This window comes from Neolamprologus multifasciatus, chromosome 7 (assembly GCF_963576455.1).
Source record: "Neolamprologus multifasciatus chromosome 7, fNeoMul1.2, whole genome shotgun sequence".
In the NCBI taxonomy this organism is placed as follows: domain Eukaryota; kingdom Metazoa; phylum Chordata; class Actinopteri; order Cichliformes; family Cichlidae; genus Neolamprologus; species Neolamprologus multifasciatus.
The window spans coordinates 8,751,412-8,774,314 of NC_140445.1; the positions used below are offsets into that span (position 1 = coordinate 8,751,412).

A 22,903-nucleotide genomic window follows, 5' to 3' on the forward strand; every position below is an offset into this window, starting at 1 on the left:
GATTATACTGACTACTAAGTACAATTTTCCATTGACATTCCCTCCTGTTGTCAGTATAAATTTAAATGAGATATCAGTATGTAACATCTTGTTGTACATTTTCTGTCACATCGTCATTGGTCACACAAAGTCTTCATGTTCCAACAGGTCGGAGTCATTATCATCACTTGTCACGGCTATGTAATCAGCAACAGTGGAAAATATTATGCGGTTAATCAAGAGTTTTAAACATGGCAGTATACATGTTACAAAGACACAAAATAAAAGTAGAAATATCCCAACTCCGATGAGTAGTCTTTTTAGCACCTGTAACCAGGAGCCAGTGTAAAGCCAAGAAAACCAGTCACTTGTATCACTTACATAGTCCTGATTTTGGGCCTGCTGGATTTGTCTCAAAGGCGTGCTGGGCATATGGGAACAGACATAATAGTCTGTATTTGCCGATTCTGTCTTTGTCCTGTAAAGGTGAGCGTCGTAGTCAAGGTAACCAGGAGGGTCCACCTTCCCATGGCTACATACAGGTCCGTCACACCCTACTACTTGGTTACTCTAGAGTTGGCCAATGGCTGGAGGTTGAAGTGCGAGCAATTCCCTACGGGCACCCAATCAGCACTTCCCCCTCGCCACTGAAGCAACCAAGTGAGGGTGAAACTTTCCTCTACTAGTTGATTTCTGTGGAGGAAGTGGAATCCTCTGGGACCTCAACCTTTTTGCAGTGGCTCTGATGTATCCAGGAGGGTCTCTCCGCTATTTTGCAGGCAGTTGGAGTGGTCAGAAGCACTTGAAATGGCCTCTATCGACCCCCATCACCTCGTTTTAGGCCTTCGTCCTGCGATAGGAATACTTATGACTCTTCTACTGCAGAAAAAACCCCTCTGTTCAAAGGGTGCTGGGTCCAGTTATCTTACTGCTGTTATGATCCCAGCAGTCTTCAGAGTGTCATCATATGCCTAGTACAGTGGCACAGCATTAGGTGATGTTCATAGGAAACTGCTGTCATCACCACCATAGCTTCTGGTTCCTGTGCTTTCACAGAATCATGATGTCATCCTCGGACTCCCCCTGCGCTGTCGATGGAGCTTGGCACGCTCCCCTCATCCTTCAGGTGCCCGTCTGTTGTCCACAATCTCCTCCGTTGGCCTCTGGAAATCCCCCTTGGCACAGCTCTCATTCCAACGCAGTTTCGTGGTCCTTGCTGTGGCTCCAAAGTCTGATCTCATGATGGGCCCCAACCAGCTCGACCTTTGACCTCAACCACTGCCTGGGCTGTCAGCCATGCCTGGAATGGTTCTTGTTTCTCACTGGGCCTCTGAAGATTTCTCAGGAGATGACTGCTGCACCTGTATTTCCTTGCTAGGAGGAAAAACTTCTATTTGGAGAGCATGTCAACAATAATCAAACCACATTCTTTAGTTCAGTGAACTTCACTTATAGGCCATCAAAGCCTCATCTGAGCATGGATGCACCACTTGCATAGGTTTGCTACCCGTTGAATGAACTGTTAATCACACAAATCGCTGCAAAAATCAAATAAAACATAGTTTAATGTTAATCCATTGTTTCATGTTAATCCTGGACCCCTCCTCTTGACGCCTGGACACTCCCATGAGTCAACTCATCAAAACCAGATTCCTGTCTTAAAGAAAAAGGTTAGCTAGATCATGTCCTAGGCAACATCAGGGCATCTCCTCCTCTGGAGCAGCACCACCCCGGACCTATAACCCTGCAATAAAAGATGTTAGTGTGTTTTGCATGTTAAGTTTGCTTAAAAACTGGCTCTGCCAGGAGCCTGCATACACACCATCATGGACTGGAAAACAAGATCTGGAAGTGAAATCAAACTTCACACTTATAAACAACTATATCATAAGAGTAATAAAGCATTCAACATCAGCAAGACAAGTATCATGTGCAGGTTTTTTCAAATCAGTAAACTACAATTATTTCCATAAACACTGCATCTCTTATTTGTTTTTCTCATGTCACTTGTCCGCTTCTGCTGAATTCTCTACATGTACTCTTAGAAAAACAAACATTAGCAACACACATTGACCATCCCGATGGTCAGACACAGGTCGACAGTTTCCAGAGGTGCCATAAAAAGACCATAAAGTTAGCCATCCATAGCTGTGGAAAGAAGTGACACTAGTTTTCAACACAGGAAACTTCTCATCAACATATCCACAGTATTTCTGATTTCGCGCCATTACCCCGATTCATAGCGGAAGCCGGTTTTTTACTTCCGCTTGCGCTGTTGTTGACAGTTGCTGGGTTACACCTTGACTGTTGATAAAGATTTCTCTCACTGCAGTTTCTTTTACCTGGAGTAAATGGCAACACATCGAAGGTGGATACACAGTAGAGATGTTTTAAAAAGCAGCGAGGACAGTTCAGTTGCAGTGCCTCACCCGTCACTTCTCACGGAGTGGGTAGATGACATGAAACTATGGCCCGATGTTAGCTACATCGACATTATTAATTACCTTGTATTTTCCGAAGGCGTTGATGGCGAGGAATTACGTAATTACAAGAGCACCGAGGCGTATAATTACCTGCACAGCAACAAAATTGATAAAGTACTGCTCAACAAACAAGGCGACTTTATTTTTCTTAAAGCAGCTGTAGAGCCGAGCCAGAGTATTAATCAAGCGAAACACTTAGCATGGGTAATGCTAAGAGAAAGTGGAGTAGTGGAGACAGTCGGCTGTTCCTGTATCGCCAGATTAGGGAGATCATGTAGTCATGCGGCTGCTATTCTGTGGAAGGTATATCACTTATCTGGATATCACAATGTTTAAATCACTGAAACAGAAACACTGGACTGGTCAAAGGCTGTGATTAAGGAGTCACGCTACTGCCATCTAGCCAAGTATTACGTGGAGCACTGTTTACATGTGAAAGCCACTCGTTAACTTTGTGTGGGCTGTATGCTGTACAATCACATGAAGATAAAATATAAAAAAATTAATAAAAGACTGCACATTAAGGGCAAATTTACAGGACAAGAAAAACTATAGTTATAAGAAGTGACACAGGGTAGTATAATACACGTTTGTTTATATATATGTATATTTGTACACACACACTACTTTGAAAAAAATTAGACTGTGGATGTATATTTCTGCATCAAAAAGTAACTGACTATTAATATGAAATGGATAATATGGGTGACTTTGCCAGTGTTTATATCTGTTTTGGATAGGATTCAGGTGTATTGACCCAGGGTCATATCTATAACATGCAGGACACCGACCGTGTACTGCTTTTGTTAGTGTAAACTTCCTCATTATGTTAAATCTTGAGTATTGACAGAAAAAACTATTAATGTTTGTTACAGGTGCAGAATGCTGCGATCAGTGGAAAGACAGGGCTTGCGTGTACAGACGAGCAGCGCAGGTGGAATGCAGGGACAGCAAAGAACCTTGAACCTAAACGTCTAAGCCAGATAAACTTCAGACATCATAGGGCAGAGCAGCAGTACGATGTGAACTCCCGGACTGCAGTGACACAATCTCTCCCTAACACACCATATCACCTTACACACCAAGACTTTATTGACAGTGTTAGCAAAGCACCAGTGAAGCCACTTTTCCTCCTCAAGAACACATTAATTGGAAAGTGTTACAATGCCTCGCCATCTGCAGGTCCTCACCGCAACAGTAAAGTTGATGAGCAATTTTTTCAGCCACACCAAGCACACAGTTACAAACTAAGCTGTAATCCATGCAGGGCATTCTACCAGGCATACATTCAAGTTTCTGAAGAGCAAGCAGAACAATTACAAGAAGAAACAAAAGAGCAAAGTGCATCTGATTTGTGGCACAACTGCAGGAAAATCAGACTTACAGCAAGCTCCGCTAAAAAAGTTCCAGTACGTGCCACCACAAAAAATGATAAATTTTTATCTGAGCACATGTACCCTTCCTTTCGTGGGAATTATGCAACAAACCATGGTAAAGAAAATGAAGTTAGAGCTTGTCATCAGCTGAAAGAACAGGGTATGAACATCCTTCACATGGGTAGTGTTATCAGCATCCAGGAGCCATGGCTCTCTGCGAGTCCTGACGGGGTCATTGACTCAGATGTGCTTCTAGAAATAAAATGTCCTGTGCCGACTTATCCTTCACTCACGGAGCAGCTTACCCAGAAATGCAGCGATATCAAACTGGTAGATGGCGAACTGCAGCTGCAGAAAACTGGCAGCAGAGGCTATTACATGCAAGTGCAACTTACAATGTTTTGCACAGGGCTCAAGACTGCCACACTTGTGATCTGGACACCTACTGAGCATGTTTCATTTACAGTGCAATATGATGAAGCATTTGTAAAGGAACAAGTAAAGCGCTTGAGAGGGTTTTACTTCTCATATTTCTTACCTCGACTTGTAGAGGAGTATGCAGCAGGACGGTTTCAGTTAAATGAGAGATACTTGAAGATAATGAGCAAGGTTTAATGCATGTTACAACTATAAATGGGACAGTCAGACACCAACATGTCTGCAGAGTTTGGTCTCTGTCTTGTGAATGAAAGGACACATTCAATATGAAATCTGTTAAATATTTCAATACAACTAAAATGTACATAGTTGTAACATATGGTGGGAAATGAATGACAAACTGACAACATTAAATGCTGTGAATAGTTCTGTATTTCTGTAATCTTCCAACACAAAAAAATGTCAAGAATGCACAACTAATTATTGTAGATTTGAGAAAAACATCTTTTTTTTCATTTAAGAAATTTATCACATTGTGGTTGAATAAAAAAGTGATAATTGTTCAATTGATTGCAATTGTTATATATATATATATATATATATATATATATATATATATATATATATATATATATATATATATATATATATACATACATACATACATACATACATACATACACACACACACACACACACACACACACACACACACACACACACACACATACATATGTACTGTATCACATAACCTTTCTTCTAGAACAGAAGATAAAAAAGGGAGACCTGGAATTATTTACTCTCTACATATATGTACATCAAATTTTAACTTTAAAATAATTACATTACACTACACAACTTTATGTCCTGAGTAACCATCTTAATATCCCAGAGTCCACAATTGTTCATAACATACACATTTATTGTGTATCACGAATGAGATCCTCTCTTAAGTTCACTAGAGCAGCACATATTCTCAGTATCTTGTCTACTTTAGGAGCCATGCTTATAGGAACAATTTGTGAAAGTATTTTGTAGACTTTCAAGCGTCTGATTGCTCTTTCAACATGGATTCTTACATTTGCAATCCGACGTGTGTATGTTACCTGTTCCTCAGTTAGCTGTCTACGTTTTTTTGTGAAAGCGGGTATTACTAATCTAACTTTTCTCTCAAAGAGTAAGTCTTTAATTGTAAAACCTCTATCTGCCATGACTTCATCACCAGGTTTTAGGTATGTTAATATTCCAGAGTCCATTGTGATAAATTTGTCACTACATCGGCCGCCATATGCCGCAGACACAAACATGATTAGTCCACATGGTGCAACAGCAACCAAATATTTGACTGTGTTGTGTGAATAATAATGGCTGTATGATTCCCCTCTTGAGCCCAGATTTCTGGGTTTCTGTAAAAGGGTCTCACTGCAGTCTATAATGCATGTAGTATTTGGAAAGTTCTTCTTGAAGGCTTCAGGCATAGTTGCTTGAATAGTTTCTTTTGGCAGCCATGGAATTAATGGTCGGAGAACTTCCTCCAGCTTGTCTAACCAGTGTGAGATGATCTTGCTGGCCATGCTTTGTGATATATGAAACTGGCGGCTTAGGTCACCCATTACTCTGTTACTCTTTAATTTCATAAGTGTCATGAGGACTTGATCTCGGACAGGCATGGTAAATTCATTGTTGTCATATCCTTCCAGTGTCGACACAAGTGTGTTAAATGTTTCTAAGGCTATCCCAGTGTACAGCAAAGCGTCTGCATCATTTTGAAGAATGAAATATGCAACTTCATCACACTGAGTCATCTTATCCTGCACATCTTTTCTGCGAGACCTGTTGCAGTATTGATGGTCTTGTTGCGAAGGATCCTCCCACTGTGTGTGGACTGAGTGCAGATGTGGCTCAGGGGGTTGTGTGGAGATGCTGGCCTGGTCTAATTCCACTGAACATAACACTGTGGAGTCTGAATAAGACAAAAATATGATCAGATGTACAGTCAAACTGTTAGCATAAGAGAAACTGTAAAGTGTCACTTAGCTTATTATATTTTTTGAGTGAAATTTCTCATTCTACATTTTTTCACACAAATGCAAAATCATAAATGTCAACATAAAATGTTCCTAGGTCCCCTAAAAATTTGTCACAATTTTATTCCATTACTGTGATTAGATTTTATTTTTCATTCTAAAAAAAAAAGTCACCAATGTTGGTATTTTTGCAAAGGTTGCTTTTAACGTTTTTACTTGAGTTTTCTCGACTTCAAAAAACATGTTCTTTATAAACACAAACCTAAGACTTTTACAGCCCTTGGAGCTAATCTTTTGGCAGCATGCGGCTGGTGTTAATTACTAACCACGGGTGTAAACTTTCGTTAAAATTGAGACTTTGCTGCTAATAACCAGCTAGTGCTGATACTAACGCCATTCACCATAGGCTATTATTTAGTAAAAGTAATTGCGTGATTAAAATGCGAAACGGTGGCAAACCACATTTACACTTTCACTTACCGGGTACAGATTCTGTGTTTTTGTTCGTATTACTGGAAGCTGTCACACTCAAAGTGGTCCGAGTGAGCTTTCTTCTTTTCTTCGGTGGGGGTCGGTCATAGCCAAGATAAAGCTCCGGGTCGGGGTGTAGCTCTGTGGGCTTTTTATCGATAAAATGAAAGGAGCAAACATAAACTCTCTTTGGAGGGTGTTTGAGTCTTAAAGCTGCCAGCCACGCTAGTTTCCGATCCTCCTTCCGCGGCATAGAGTGCAGTGCGTAGGGCGGTGGGCACGGACAGGCCTTTCTAAGTTGCTCATGTTCAAGGCAAAATGTTTCTAATGCGTTTTTCAGTTTTCTTGAATTATTGTGGCAGCCGACGACAGCACACGTTGAACCCGAGCTCATCTTCGAACAGGTAAAGCCACTTATTACCGCACAAAGTAACTAATTTTGTTGTTAGCAACGACTGAACGCTGGGTCTCGCTTTGAGTAACCGGAAGTATAAAACCGGACAACGGAAGTAGTGGTCTGTCATGGCAGCCTACGTACGCTCTTACAGAAACCTGTGGATAGCCTGTAACTACAATTTTCTTCATACAAAATCTCAGTAATCCTGTGGTAGAAAAACATTAACTAGTTCTCCTGTTATAAATCACATGATCAAACCACATGAAGAATTGTAATGCTGTAGAGAAGAAAATGTAAATGTTAGCGCTGCGCAGGTGTATACACTCTTTCTCACAGTAATCTCTGTGAGCAACACAAACCCATGAGGGGGAAGTGAGAGGTAAGTGACGGAAGTGACGGGTAAGGTAAGCGACCCATGTTGTAGGTGACGTCAGACGCCGGAGATTTGGCGGAAAAAAAAAGCGAATGGTAGCGTAGAGTTTAACAAAGTTTCCTTAAGCTTCAGTACTGCCAAATAAACTAACCAACTGTCATATAACTAACAACATCTGTCTTATCATCTCTAACACCCTGGAGGACAACGGGGAGAGTTTAGACGCTCTCCAAGAATACATCGACCGCTGCTTCCAAGATTTAGTAATGAAGAAGGCCCAGAGTGCATCTTCCCCGGCCAAAACCGAGACGCCGTCATCGAAGAGATGTCGCCCGGCAGACTCCCCCGGCACAACATCGCCTGCCGGCAAAGACATCGCAGATATCCTGGAGTCAATCGACAAGCGATTGTCCAGTTTCGATGCGAGGCTGTCCCTGGTGGAGATTTTACACCGGGAATTTAAATCTCTGAGAGAATCCCTGGAATTCAGCCAGCAGCAGGTGGAAACGCTTGCCGCTGAAAATGCCACGCTACGGGAGTCGGTCAAATCTCTTGCCGATAACGTGACCCAGCTAAACACTGAAAATAAAAAAATAAAAGAGTCCGTTATCGATCTACAAGCCCGTAGCATGAGAGACAATCTTGTTTTTTCTGGTATTCCAGAATCTACCGGAGAGGACGCGGAGGCAATGGTGAAAAGCTTCATTAAAATCCACCTGAAGCTGCCGGAGGACACCGTAAAGAACATCGCTTTCGATAGAGTGCATCGCTTGGGGGGCGTGAGGTCGCGGACCGGGAGACCACGTCCTATTGTGGCCAAATTTGGTCAATTTAAACAGAAGGAACAGGTGAAGAGTCGCGGCAGGGAACTGAAAGGAACGGACTTCAGCGTGAACGACCAGTTCCCCAAAGAGATCCTGGAACGACGCAAGGTCCTGTTCCCAGTCCGACGTAGCTTCATGCAGAAAGGCTCCCGCGCTGTCATCGCCGTGGACCGGCTCTACGTGGACGGACAGCTCTACCGCGACCCCGGCACCACACCGTGGTTATATTGACTGCACTCCAGATAAGAACCCGCTACACCCTTTTCTTATTCATTCACACTTTCTCCTTTAACATGGGTTTAACCTAGTAATATCAGTATGATGTCATAGCAGATATAACACCGTCACCCTCCGTCATTACTTTAATTGGAATGTTTCCGTTTCTTTTCTTTTTTTTGTTGTCGCTCACAGTTTATGTGGCTTCTTTCTTTCTCTTGTCTTTCACTGCTGTGATCACCTACTTCCCCACTCACCTACAAACAACACCTTCTATTTCTCCATATATTCACACCACGATCACGCAAACACACACGCTCAACGGCAGCACATTTACAACAGCCTCACAGCAAGCACAGACTTACAGGACACATACGCAAGCCACGCTTGTTCATATTAGTGAATAGTCACACACATAGTCAGACTTATGGAGCCTATCACCACACTTTTTTCTCTTTCTATTTACAAACAAGTGATGTTTCCACATTTTCTCCACCCGTCTAAACGAAACACCCAGCTTACATCATTAGACATACACACACAATTATGGGCATGCTGAGGTTTGTCACATGGAATGTAAATGGGGCTGGCACCAGAGGAAAGAGGTTAAAGATATTTAACCAGCTTAAAAAACTACAGGCAGATGTTGTTTTATTACAAGAAACTCACAGACCTGTTACAGGTTTAAACGAACTTAAAACACCTGAGTTTCCTAATGTGTTTGCAGCTTGTTATAATTCTAGACAAAGAGGAGTAGCAATTTTAATACATAAAAATGTTAATTTTACAGTACTTGATACAGTTATAGATCCAGAGGGTAGATTTCTAATTATTAAACTATCAATATTGAACAAAAAACTATGTATTGTAAGTATATATGGTCCAAATGTTGATGAACCCTCATTCTTCCACGGATTTTTTAGTGCACTCTCTGAACACCTTGATTGCACACTCATTCTTGGAGGCGACCTCAACCTTGGACTAAATGAAGAAATGGATAGGCTCAACACAACAGGAACTCAGCGCAATTGGCAATCCACAAATATAATCAAACAGTATATGAGCGACTATGGCCTTTGCGATGCATGGCGCTCCCTTCACCCCACCAGTAAGAAATATACTTTCTTCTCACATGTTCATCACTCCTACTCTCGTCTGGATTACTTTTTGGTCAGTAGCTCACTGCTGAGTGACATTTCAGACACTGAGATTCACCCTATAGCTGTCAGCGATCATGCTCCTGTATCTTTAACACTAATACACAAGAATAATACTACGCCAAGTAAAAACTGGAGATTTAACACATCACTACTTAAAGATGAAGACTTTATTAAATATTTTAAAAAGGAATGGACTTCATATTTAGACTTTAATGACACTCCCGGAACATCTGCTTCTGTTCTATGGGAAGCAGGAAAAGCTGTGATGAGAGGTAAAATAATTTCTTTCTCATCACACAAAAAGAAAGAAGAAAACAAAAATATTCAGGAATTAGAAAAAAACATCAAATCCTTAGAAGAAGCCTACGCGTTCCACCAAGATCAAGAAATAATGAACAAAATATGCAAAACAAAACTAGAATTAAATGAAATTATTAATAGAAAAACACAATTCCTTGTACAAAGACTTCGCTTGCAGAATTTTGAACACAGTAACAAACCAGGTCGATTTCTAGCAAACCAGTTAAAAATAAAGAAAGAAAAAACAACTATATGTGCTACTAAAGATTTATCAGGGAACACAATATATGACCCTGGAAGAATAAACAAGATTTTTAGGGATTTCTATGAAACTTTATATTCACCACAAATAAACCCGTCTAAAAATGAAATTGATTTGTTTCTTGACAACGTAACTCTTCCAAAATTACTAGACAGTCAAGCAATGGCACTGGATTCACCACTGACGCCAGGTGAACTCCAGGAAGCCCTGATAAGTATGCCCATTAATAAAGCTCCAGGTCCAGACGGCTTTCCTGCAGAATTCTACAAAGAATTCTGGACAATTTTGGCACCAGTATTCCATGGAATGTTGCAGGAAATCAAGAAAAATGGCAGACTACCACCAAATATGAATTCTGCTAACATTAGTCTCCTGCTAAAACCAGGAAAAGACCCTTTATTTCCCTCAAGTTATCGTCCAATATCCCTTATAAATGTAGACCTTAAAATAATCTGCAAAGCTCTCTCAAAGAGATTAGAGAAAATAACCCCCCTCTTAATTCATCCTGACCAAACTGGTTTCATAAAAGGTCGGCACTCCTCAACAAACACTCGTAGATTACTTAATTTAATAGACTACTCATACAATAAAAACACTGAAACCATAATATTATCTCTAGATGCAGAAAAAGCATTTGACAGAGTTAACTGGAAATTTTTATTTGCAACTTTACACAAATTTGGTTTTGGAAACTCTTTCATAAATTGGATAAGAATATTATACAATTCCCCAACAGCTCGTATCAGAACAAATGACCAGACATCCTCCAGCTTTTGTCTCCTGAGGGCACCAGACAGGGATGCCCACTCTCCCCTTCACTTTTTGCAATTTTTATCGAACCTCTAGCAGCAGTACTTAGACAGGCTACAACAATTAAGGGCATAAAATGTAATAACGTAGAACATAAAATCAGTCTCTATGCGGATGATGTGTTGCTTTTTCTGCAAAACTCACAAATCAACCTCTCTGAGGTAATTACTCTAATAAACTGGTTTTCAAGAGTTTCAGATTATTCAATTAACTGGCCAAAATCTACAGTTCTTCCCATTAACTGCTCCTTCCATAATTCATCTTCTGCCCCACTACAATCTGGAAATATTAAATATTTAGGTATTAATGTTTCTCCTAAGCTTTCAGACTTAATTAAATTAAACCACATCCCACTTCTAAAGAAAGTAGAAGGCGATCTGACTAGATGGAAATCTCTACCCATATCACTCATGGGAAGGGTCGCCACTATAAAAATGATGATCTTGCCAAAAATAAATTACTTATTTTTAATGATCCCTAACAAACCATCACAAGATTGGTTCAGATCTCTGGATTCACATATTTCTAAATTCCTTTGGAAAGATAAACCCCCGCGCATCAGCTTAAAAACGCTACAAAGAACCAAGGATAGAGGAGGATTAGATCTGCCTAATTTTCACCAATACTTCTTAGCCAACAGGCTTCAGTTCATCTCAGAATGGTTAAAATGTACCCTCTTAGATGAGCCCTGGCTAGATGTTGAACAGGCACTATGCAATGATCTAGAGATTTCAGACCTACCATTTATTAGCTCAAACATCAAAAGACATGAATGCTTTAAAAGCATCAACATCAGCTTTTCTCTGACAGCATGGTGGGAGTTTCTAAAAATAACGGAGTCTTCATTAATCCCATGCAAACGTACACCTATCTGGAATAACCCTGACATATTACAAAACAAAAATATGATTAATTTCCCAGAATGGAGTTGTAAAGGAATTAAATACTTAGAACATATATTAGAGGGAACAGAATTTATTCCATTTGACAGACTAGTTACACAATATGGGATCAACAAGAAAAGATTTTTAGAATATCAACAAATTAAATCCATAGTAAAAAAGAAATTTAACCTCAGTCAAGTTGAATTACAAACACCACCAAGTGTGGTTCAATTTCTTACTCTTAAATCCCCCAAACTATTATCTAAAATATACAGAACACTTTCTAAAATAGATGAATCAATATCCCTTCCTATTGCAAAGTGGGAAGCAGATTTATCAGTCAGCTTAGACCAAAACGTCTGGTCTCAGATTTGCTTAAAAACCTTTAAATTGATTAAAAATCCCAATCTGCAATTAATACAATACAAAATACTGCATAGAGTGCACTATACAGGTCATCGAATGTTTAAGATGGGCTTTACATCCGCCAACAACTGCTCACACTGTCAAGGCAATACACCAGACAGTTACATCCACGCTCTTTGGTTCTGTCCACCAGTGCAGAAGTTTTGGCACGAGATATGTGAGGACTTATCAAAGTGTCTGAAATGTAAAATTCCAACCTCCCCTTTAGTATGCTTGTTGGGAAATTTGGATGATGTCACTACAGAAATTAATACAGTCCACATGGTTTTTATTGCCCTATGCATCGCCAAGAAAATGGTCCTCATGAACTGGAAAAATAAAAATAATCTTAATTCTAGCCAATATAGAAACTATCTAATAGATCACATTAGTCTCGATATAGCCTCTGCCACCACATTAGATCAATCCCCCTGGGCTCCTTTGATCGGCTCCATCACCTAGCGGGGGTAGGGGGTCGTGGTTTGGTCCCGCCTTGGCTATTGTGGTTGATGTGGAGGTTGGGATGGGCTTAGGGCACCTGGAGGACTCCTAGAGACGTTATCCCTGGAGGGCTTAACCCGGGGGTTGTGTTCATAACCTGGTTAGTGGCTCTGGTCGCTCTCAGAGGTTGTTCTCCTCGTGGCCGCGTGCAGCGGGGCTGGAGGATGGTCTGTGCTGGCGGACGTAGGTTACTGGCCTGGTGGCCTGGCTGCCCCTGAGTGGATCCGGGGCGGGCGTGGGGGTTTGGGGTTCGGGGGTGCTTCACCTCCGTGCTGGGGCTCTGGCTGGGCGCCGAGGTTGTGGGCGGGTGGGTGCATGGGGGCTCAGCCCTGGCGCAGGGGGCCTCTTGTGCATCGGCCTAACCGGGGGGCTCTTGAACTGGCAGGGAGGTTGTTCCATCTTTGCAGGAGTCCACTCTGCAGGTGGGGGAGAGACATAGGAGAGGTGGAGAATAAACTTAACCTGGGTGTCTGTGTCTTGTGTAGTCTGGGAGATGATTGAATGTTGGGGTGGGTACAGTTTCCTCTGCGGTGGGGTGGGGTGGGCTGCCCCGGGTCCTGTGGGGCTTGGCGGTGCTGCTGCCGTAGGCCCCGGTCTGGATGGGCCTGGGCTCCCTTGCCTTGGTGGATACCAGAGGACGGGGGTGCATATTGGGGTCAGCGGGGGAGCTGGCCCTAGGGAGGGACACCCTCCCCTCCCTTCTTTTCCTCCCCATCCCCGGCTGCCTCCCTCTTCCCGCTCCACCACACCCACCCACACAGGTAGGGCTTTGGGGTGCGGGTGTGTCACCAGGGTGCAGGGGAGACATTCCCCCCCCCTCTGTCCTCTTCTGGCCACCTGTGCCTCAATTTTATCTCACAACTTAGACATCCACATTACTTACACTCTCATAACACACACACATATATATATATATAGGGCCTTGAGGGTGGGCACGTTAACGGCGTCCAGTAGACGGTCTGAGTATTCAAACCTACCTCTGGCGCCGGTGCCCACCTCTCAATTTTAAATCCATGTAGACATTGAGGGTTCTCGGGAGGGGCCGTGCTAACACCTGCTGCTCTCTGGCAGCAGCACCATGCTCCCCCTTGTTTTAAATACACTTTAGAGCAACACGCAGCAAAACTACACTTGAGCGGGAGGAGGGAGGTATGGGGTCTTAACACACCCCTGTTCTCTGCTAGCCATCGGGGCGGGGGGGCTGGGAAGAGATGCTGGCTGTCCGATTGGCCTCCCTGCTGCTGCGGAGCCTGGGGCGGTCTGCTTGCCTCCACCCCGGAGGGAAGGGTAACATCTCTTGGGTCTGGGTGCCGTTTCCATCTCTGGGGGCGAGGATACCTGGACCCGGGGTATAGAGTATGTTTGGGGAGTGTGATTGTGTGTACATGTCCATTTACGTTTATTCCTACGTTGGGTGAGTGCTGAGTGTTTGTATATGTGTGCATGAGGGTGGGAATGCATGTCTGTGTCTGTGTGTGCCTGTTTGTCTGTGTCTATATGTCAGGTCGGGTCTTAGACTCCACCTCTCTGGGAACTCCAAGGCCCTCCAAAGTGTGGAGGCCTATCTCCCCTCACCACACTCCCTGCCGGTGACTGATGCCCTCAGGGGTCGGTGCATTGTTGGTTCTTGGTGTCCAGGGCTGTGCGCTCAGGTCATGTGCCAGCTCACTCCCGGTGGCTACTTGGCGGGGCCTGGCGCCTGCTGCTTGGTCAGGCCTCTTCCGGGGCGCGGGGGGCCCTCGGGCCTCCGGCCTCTGTGCCTGCGGCTCGGTTCACTCTGGCGCAGCTGGCTGCCGGCGGAGCCGGCGGGCACGCCGGTGCAGCCCCCTCTAGCTTCTGCCCGGTGGCTACTGGGTGACCCCTCATCTGGGGATCCTCAGCCCTTCCCATGAAGGTGGCACGGATGCCCCTCCGGTGGTCCTCCTTGGGCTCTTGCACTCTGGGGCCTCTGGATGTCTGGGGCCTGGATCTCCTCCATGCCTGCTTCATGCCCTGGGGGACGGGGCTATGGCTCTCTACATCCTCTAGCAGACCATTACATGGGGAAACCATTTGAATACAAGCGCGCCGATCCACACAGGTGTGCACACGGGTGTTCACTGTTCGTAGACTTAAATCACACCTTTCTTGGCTGCTACTTCAAAGCACATTGTGCGCTGTCTGTCCTGCGTGCTGCACAACAACATTCAATATTTAGTATTTACTGCTGTTTACACTTAGCTAGATTAATGCGATGGTGTTGTGTATAGTATGTTGCATTGTTTTGTTTTTTTTGCTTGTTTTCTATTCTTTTTCTCTCAACAGGTGATCCCGGAGATATTTTTTCTTCCCCCCTTTCTCACTGTCCCTCTCCCCTTCTGTTTTTCTTTTCCTTCCTCTTTCTTTCTCCCTTTCCTATCCCTCACTCATGTCTGTCCCGTCTGTAACAACTGAAAATAAAATAAATAATAAAAACAAAGGTCGATCAAATGGACCAATACGGCAATGCCATGATGATCCATTTGGCAAAATAAATCCATTGGGTATCCTTGTTGGTCTTCAGACAACAATTCTGACGGCTAAAGAACCAAATGGGACAGGCAAAAAAAAAAAAAAAAAAAAAAAAAAAAAACATGAATAACACACCCCTGGTAGATTCACAAACACAGAAAGTGGCATTTAAAAGTTAAATCGGTATGCAACCTCGGATGTTGCTGTCATCTTTCTGCTCCTGTAAAAAGAAACACGTAAATTCATCCACCCTTTTGGCCTGTCTAGGTGGAGGTTAACTTTGAGTCGTGGTCAGGTCTTGTCAGGTTTTATCAGTCAGTCAGTTTGTTTTTATTTCTATTTCACTCATTCATTCATTCATTCATCCATTCTTTCTTTCTTTGCTGATAGTGGAAACTATCGCCGCATTTGATTTCCACCCTCAGCAAAATGACGTCATTTCAAAAGAAAAAAGAAGAATTTTAGATCGGATTACCTCGCTGAATCCTTTTTGGGCAGGGACTCTCATTTTCTAATTGTCCCAAATAAGTGGCTTTCTCCTGAGCCCATTTTAATGTGGAGAAACTCACTTGTAACAATTTTCTTGACGACGTATCGTATAGCGCTTCTAATCGTGCAGATCTGCTCAAACAGAGATTATCGAACAAAACTTTCAGTGCACTGTGAAAGTATCAAAATAAAAAGGCCTTGTTAAGTCATGACACAAGCTCCTCATCTCAGGAGGGTAAATCATACCATTAGCATGGTTTATCATACTATCATACTAATTGGCAGGCTCAACTTCACAACAAAAGAAAAATCATCAGCTAGATTCACTCCGAACCAACCATCAGCTGCACAACACACAACATAACCCTAATATGTTATGAGTTTAATCCCCAAGTCTGTGCCTTTCACTCATTTGGGCCACAGATCCATATTATCCAGTATTTCTTTTTTCCCGTCATCATAAAACGTGAGACATGTCATCAGCTATTTCACAAAAGACGTTTGTTCTTATGTATTCAGAGTTGTGTATCTAGGTACAGGATTCACTCGCACATCAAAACAGGAAACTCAGTGTTTTAGAGTCTCCACTCTAACAAACTCCAACACATCTCATTCACTCGTGCTAAGATTCAGTCACCTTTCCTCAATCTAGGAACGATCAACTGATTTGCATATCAGCTATTAACCCACTAAGATGACAGGACAACAGAAATGCATGTTCAAAATGTTATCACAAAAATAGAATTTCCCTCATACAGTAAATTACTTGTGCTGCATCAATCAAGCAGAAAACATCTCCCAATTTACTATATTAAACAACTAAATTTATTGTCTGATTTCTGGTTGGTCAAACCAGAATCTTTTTTCCCACAAAAGTTAAACTGTTGTCCTGCAACCTAGAGAGTTAATTTTTTGCATTGGATAAATTCAGCATTTGATAACAAGTGTCTGTTAAATTCACACTATTTTAACACTGATGAGAGATAACAAGCTAATTTTCATTGCATGTGTGTTTGTGTTATTAGGCAGGTTTAATGCATGTCTGTGGAGCTGCATCTCCAGCAGGGCATGTTCTTAAAGCTGCCTTTCCTACACATTTCTCTGCTATTATTTAATCATTTTGTAACTAATGTGCTATGAGTCCACTGATCTTTGCATCACTTCTCATCACACTAAGTGACTTGGACAAGATGGTAAACAGACTCACATGTTTAAGATGTTGTCTAATCTTCATGAGTTCTCTTGTATTTGGAAGTGTTAGTAGGGTTAATGCATGTTCTGCTTGTGTGTGTGTGATTTTGTATGTTTCTTTTTGCAGTGTTTCAGACTCCTTCACAATTTTCCACTTAAGCAGTCAGTTTTGTTTTTCCCAGGTTTGCTAACCCAAATTCTGATTTCCCATATTAAAAACAAAATTCCTATGTGTTCTCACCACTCCTCTCACTCTGTTGTCCTCTCCCACTTCAACAGTCCAATAGCAGGCAGTCCTCTTTCAGCTTTGTCCTGTGTTCCACTGTCTCTTCTTGCCATTTTGTCCAAAGGTGGCAAATGTCAAACTCCAACAGTCTCCTCAGTTCTCCTCAAATGTTCTTGTCACATGCACAGTGAATTCGCAGCTTGTTGGGAACACAGTGCCATTCATCCAATCAGGCAGGATGATGGGTTTGCTCTTCTTCTCTGATGCTGTTTGTCCACACTGCTGCTGCTTGCTGGGACTCTTTGCTCAGGACTTTGCTGCTGTCTCTTTATCTGCCATGTTATTGCTCTTTGGAGCTGCATTCCTTGTCTTCAGGGAGGAGTGAGAGCTCGCTTGTGAGTTTGAGAGACACATGGTGCTGTAAATAAGTTAGCCAAAAACTTGGCCTGAACGTTTCTAATGATGTTAAACTATAACTTTCTTCCGACCGCTGCATGTGGAAAATTGATTCAGGTCTGCTTGTCACCTGAAAGTGACAAACTAAGACATTTTCATTATTATTATCACTGCTTAATCAACACACACAACTCTCTCTCTCTGTTTTTGTGAACAGTCCTTTCTTAAAAGCAGAAAATAAGATTGTAGTTGTTCTTGGCTGATCAACACAAAACCTTTTTCCTATGATTATTTTTCATCTACAATGTAACTTTTGTCTCTTTTTCACTCTTTTTTTCTTCTTTACAATAGCTGGTGACCTGCAGAATCACCGCTCTCACAATCAGAGGCAATTACTTTTACACAGCGCACAAAAACACTGTGACGTCAGACACATTCACACTCACTTTTTTCATCTGCGTAAATAAATCATTTGGCCAATGGCATGTGCCATCGTGATCCATAAATATGATCACAAGTTTATTTAACTATTTTTCAACCCACCAAAACAAATAAACAAAAACATGATGCTGATGCTATGAACACTCTACACACATTAGTCAAGATGCAGGAAAACTGCTCACGGAAACTCTGCACACTCCAGTTATCACAGTTATCATAGTTTCGTTTCCCTCTCTTTTATGAGTTCTTAGCCAGATCTCAATCTGATAATGTGTAGCTTGCTCATCAGCTCAGAAGAGACCGCAACACAACCTCACAGTGGTTTCATATTCAAGTCAGCTTCTCCATCATGTAGTTTTCAGCTGTGTCATACAGGGTTCAGCATATTAGTTGTTTTCATAGGTGTGCTCTATATCTCAACAATGGCTCATATTAGGATGACAGTTTTTCAAACAGGTCAAGTGCCTCTATGCACGTAATTAGTTAAAGTATTTACCTATTTTACTTCATATGTCATTGTACTGAATTTGAGCAACCCTAAGCTTAATGCAGATTACTTTCAACAATTATCCACCTCACATCATAACTGACTGAGGTGCCTCTTCATATTAATATTATTTCATCATTAACACCAGTTTACAGGTTGTTATCCTTGCTATTATTAGTATGAATACATTAAAGATAAGTTGTAATTTAGCCTTTTGTTTATTTTACTTTATTCCTCTTGTATTTATATCTATTCAGTCGGGTCTGTTTCCAACCCTTTTTAAACTACTTTAAACTACTTTGATCTCTAATTTTCACTTGGTGAGGGATTATTACGTTCTTCCTAGTCTGAACTGCTCTCTTCACCTGACCTGCTATCTGATTCTGAGTTACTGTCTTCTTTGTTTCTTACAGTCACGTACAAAATGTCCCTCTTTTCCACACCTCCAGCATGTAGTGCTAAAGCCACTGTTTGGTGTGTGTGTAGCTCTGCCTCTACCTCTTGCTCTTCCACTATGCATTCCTCTCCCTTTCTTTTGCATTTGTCCTGCTCCGGCTTGTTGTTTTTCTAAACATTTCTCATCAGGTGTTAATTTCACTTGTTTATTCTCCATTTTCAAAGATTTTGCTGGGCTGTCGCTGGCACGCTTGACTTCAGAGTGGTTTACTGATACGGCCTTCGACTTCACCCTAACGGTGAAGCGGTATCAGTTTTATGAGATGAAACTCAACCGTTCTCCTTTGTCACCAGTACTTGAGCCTCAGCAAAGAAAACAAAAATGGAAGTAGTTCAGCAGCATATTGTGCTGTAAAATCAATTATTACTTCCAGACACACACACATATAGACATTTGCGCGCTAATTTGTCACGAAGTATTTCACGGCTACCTCTAAACCCAGTCTAAACACAGTTCCTTTTGGCGAACTTAAACCTAATTTGTCACGAAGTATTTTCAGCTACCTCTAAAACTAGTCTAAACACAGTTCCTTTTGGCGAACTTAAACCTATTTTAATTTCTCTGTCTCAACGTGTTTTCATTTGCTTAAACGTATTTTAATTTGTCACGAAGTAATTTCAGCTACCTCTAAAACTAGTCTAAACACAGTTCCTTTTGGCGAACTTAAACCTAATTTGTCACGAAGTAATTTCAGCTACCTCTAAAACTAGTCTAAACACAGTTCCTTTTGGCGAACTCAACCTATTTTGTCACGTGACTTTTAAACCTTTACGGCCGTTTTATATACCAAAATAGTGTTTCTCACCCTCCGACATCTCACTGGTGATTCGGATCATCAGACTGAATCCCAGTGCCGTGGACCAGGCCACCGGCCCAGACCCGAATTCATGTCCTGGGGCTCTCTCCTCGTCTAAGAGGGCTGTGCACAGGCTTCAGTGCTGGCTCCACACGGCGTCAGGAATCAGTGCTGGATCTTGGAACAGAGTCACAGATAACAGTTCTGATGTTTTCTGCTCCGGCTTCGAAGGACCAAATAATGTTAAGAGATATATTCTAAAACACTTCTTCAGCAGAGAATCAGAGAGGAGAAACACACAGAATTTCTTGCTAGCAAGGGCATCTCTCAGAACTCACACCCCAAGAGTGAGTCTCAGAGAGTGGCCCTGAGGACTTGCCCTGGTCCTTTATTTATACACTTCAGTGAGCGTTTGTTCCATACATTGAAGTGTGTGTGTGTGTGTGTGTGTGTGGTCAGAGTGTGACCCCATAAGTGACTTCCCTAAACCTGCTGGACTGGAAAGTCCAGCAGTTCATCAAACCAAAACCACTTAGACTGGAAACAGATATAACTACGTTAATCCTACCGTAAAACAATAAAACAAGGTACGAACTTTCCCATGCTCCTAGGATGTGGGGGTGAAAGCCAGAACACCCTGGAATGTTACAGACTTCCTAGGATGAGACATCCTTTCAATAAACACAAATGGTTACATGCAGTATTCTACCATATACAAACTTATATCATTAAAAGATTATACTGACTACTAAGTACAATTTTCCATTGACATTACTAAAAATGGACCCATGCTTAAGTGTGTAGACATTTCCTAATGCATCATGGGTGATTTAACATAAATGATTCATTAAACACACATCTGTGAAAACATTACTGGTAAACTTTGTGTAATATTATGTTAAAGTAAATGTATGTTATTAATTAAAAGACGACTGTTTCAATCTGACCACAAACTTTTGAGCAGTAGTGTGTGTTGTATGCATGTGTCTGTCTGTATCTGATCAGGATTTTGTCATCAGTGTCAACAAAACACTAATTTTTTTAGCTGTGTCCATCATCAAAATTGAGTTGGAGTGTTTTAACTCTGATGGCAATCTCTCCCTAACAAGTCCACTTTATTGCGTGCTCATTTTCTCCTATTAGTGGCTCATAGGAGTCTAACTAATGTACTTCATGCATGTTTCCTAATCTGTCACGCTTATCAGTGGCTCATGGTTACTTAAGGCCTATGTCTGTACTTGACCACAGAGGCAGAGCATCATTCAACCTGCCAGCTGCCTATCTTGGGAGCTTTTCAAGGATGACAGACTCCACTTTCTCTGCAGCAAGACAGCTCATAACTTTTTTTTACAGTGTCTCCCTGTCCTCATACTTCTATATATTCTTCTGTAATAGATAACTATACACTATCATTGCAATCTACACTACAGCTCAAAAGTTTGAAGTCAATTTTCACCTGGTTTATAACCATGTGATCGGTCCACACAGGAGCGATTGTTACTAAAAATGGGCCCATGTATTAGTGTGTAGACATTTCCTAATGCATCATGGGTGATTTAACTTAAATGATTCATTAAACACACATCTGTGAAAACATTTCTGATAATTTTCATGTAATATTATGTTAAAGTAAATGTAAGTTATTAATTAAAAAACGACTGTTTCAATCTAACCACAAACCTTTGAGCAGTAGTGTGTGTTGTATGCATGTGTCTGTCTGTATCTGATCAGGATTTTGTCATCAGTGTCAACAAAACGCTCATTTTTTTTTTAGCTGTGTCCATCATCAAAATTGAGTTGGAGTGTTTTAACTCTGATGGCAATCTCTCCCTAACAAGTCCACTTTATTGCGTGCTCATTTTCTCCTATTAGTGGCTCATAGGAGTCTAACTAATGAACTGTATGCATGTTTCCTAATCTGTCACGCTTATCAGTGGCTCATGGTTGCTTAAGGCCTATGTCTGTACTTGACCACAGAGGCAGAGCATCATTCAACCTGCCAGCTGCCTATCTTGGGAGCTTTTCAAGCATGACAGACTCCACTTTCTCTGCAGCAAGACAGCTCATAACTTTTTTACAGTGTCTCCCTGTCCTCATACTTCTATATATTCCTCTGTAATAGATAACTATACACTATCATTGCAATCTACACTACAGCTCAAAAGTTTGAAGTCAATTTTCACCTGGTTTATAACCATGTGATCGGTCCACACAGGAGCGATTGTTACTAAAAATGGACCCGTGTTTAAGTGTGTAGACATTTCCTAATGCATCATGGGTGATTTAACTTAAATGATTCATTAAACACACATCTGTGAAAACATTACTGGTAAACGTTGTGTAATTTTATGTTAAAGCAAATATAATTTTACAATTAAGACAAGGATATTTGAACCTGACCACAAACTTTTGAGCAGTAGTGTGTGCTGTATGCATGTGTCTGTCTGTATCTGATCAGGATTTTGTCATCAGTGTCAACAAAACGCTAAATTTTTTAGCTGTGTCCACCATCAAAATTGAGTTGGAGTGTTTTAACTCTGATGGCAATCTCTCCCTAACAAGTCCACTTTATTGCGTGCTCATTTTCTCCTATTAGTGGCTCATAGGAGTCTAACTAATGAACTGTATGCATGTTTCCTAATCTGTCACGCTTATCAGTGGCTCATGGTTACTTAAGGCCTATGTCTGTACTTGACCACAGAGGCAGAGCATCATTCAACCTGCCAGCTGCCTATCTTGGGAGCTTTTCAAGGATGACAGACTCCACTTTCTCTGCAGCAAGACAGCTCATAACTTTTTTACAGTGTCTCCCTGTCCTCATACTTCTATATATTCCTCTGTAATAGATAACTATACACTATCACTGCAATCTACACTACAGCTCAAAAGTTTGAAGTCAATTTTCACCTGGTTTATAACCATGTGATCGGTCCACACAGGAGCGATTGTTACTAAAAATGGACCCATGTTTAAGTGTGTAGACATTTCCTAATGCATCATGGGTGATTTAACATAAATGATTCATTAAACACACATCTGTGAAAACATTACTAAAATTGAGTTTATGGCAAACTCTCCCTAACA

At 41.6% G+C, this 22,903-nt stretch overlaps 2 protein-coding genes and 1 long non-coding RNA gene across 3 annotated transcripts; 1 reads left to right on the plus strand and 2 right to left on the minus strand.

Annotated features, from left to right (window-relative positions):
• Positions 1-1,866: 1,866 nt before the first annotated feature.
• Positions 1,867-7,486, minus strand: LOC146513722 (uncharacterized). Its single transcript, XM_085168235.1, has 2 exons — positions 6,724-7,486; positions 1,867-6,179 (listed from the first exon to the last, which is right to left on the minus strand). Exons 1-2 carry the CDS (start codon positions 7,106-7,108, stop codon positions 5,137-5,139), a joined length of 1,428 nt encoding a protein of 475 aa, XP_085024361.1. The 5' UTR covers positions 7,109-7,486; the 3' UTR covers positions 1,867-5,136.
• Positions 2,331-4,453, plus strand: LOC146513723 (uncharacterized). Its single transcript, XM_085168234.1, has 2 exons — positions 2,331-2,765; positions 3,338-4,453. Exons 1-2 carry the CDS (start codon positions 2,331-2,333, stop codon positions 4,451-4,453), a joined length of 1,551 nt encoding a protein of 516 aa, XP_085024360.1.
• A 9,245-nt stretch (positions 7,487-16,731) lies between the features above and the next one.
• On the minus strand, positions 16,732-22,190 carry LOC146513724 (uncharacterized). Its single transcript, XR_014875383.1, has 2 exons — positions 19,571-22,190; positions 16,732-19,497 (listed from the first exon to the last, which is right to left on the minus strand). It is a non-coding gene; the product is annotated as an uncharacterized LOC146513724 (long non-coding RNA).
• Positions 22,191-22,903: the final 713 nt, after the last annotated feature.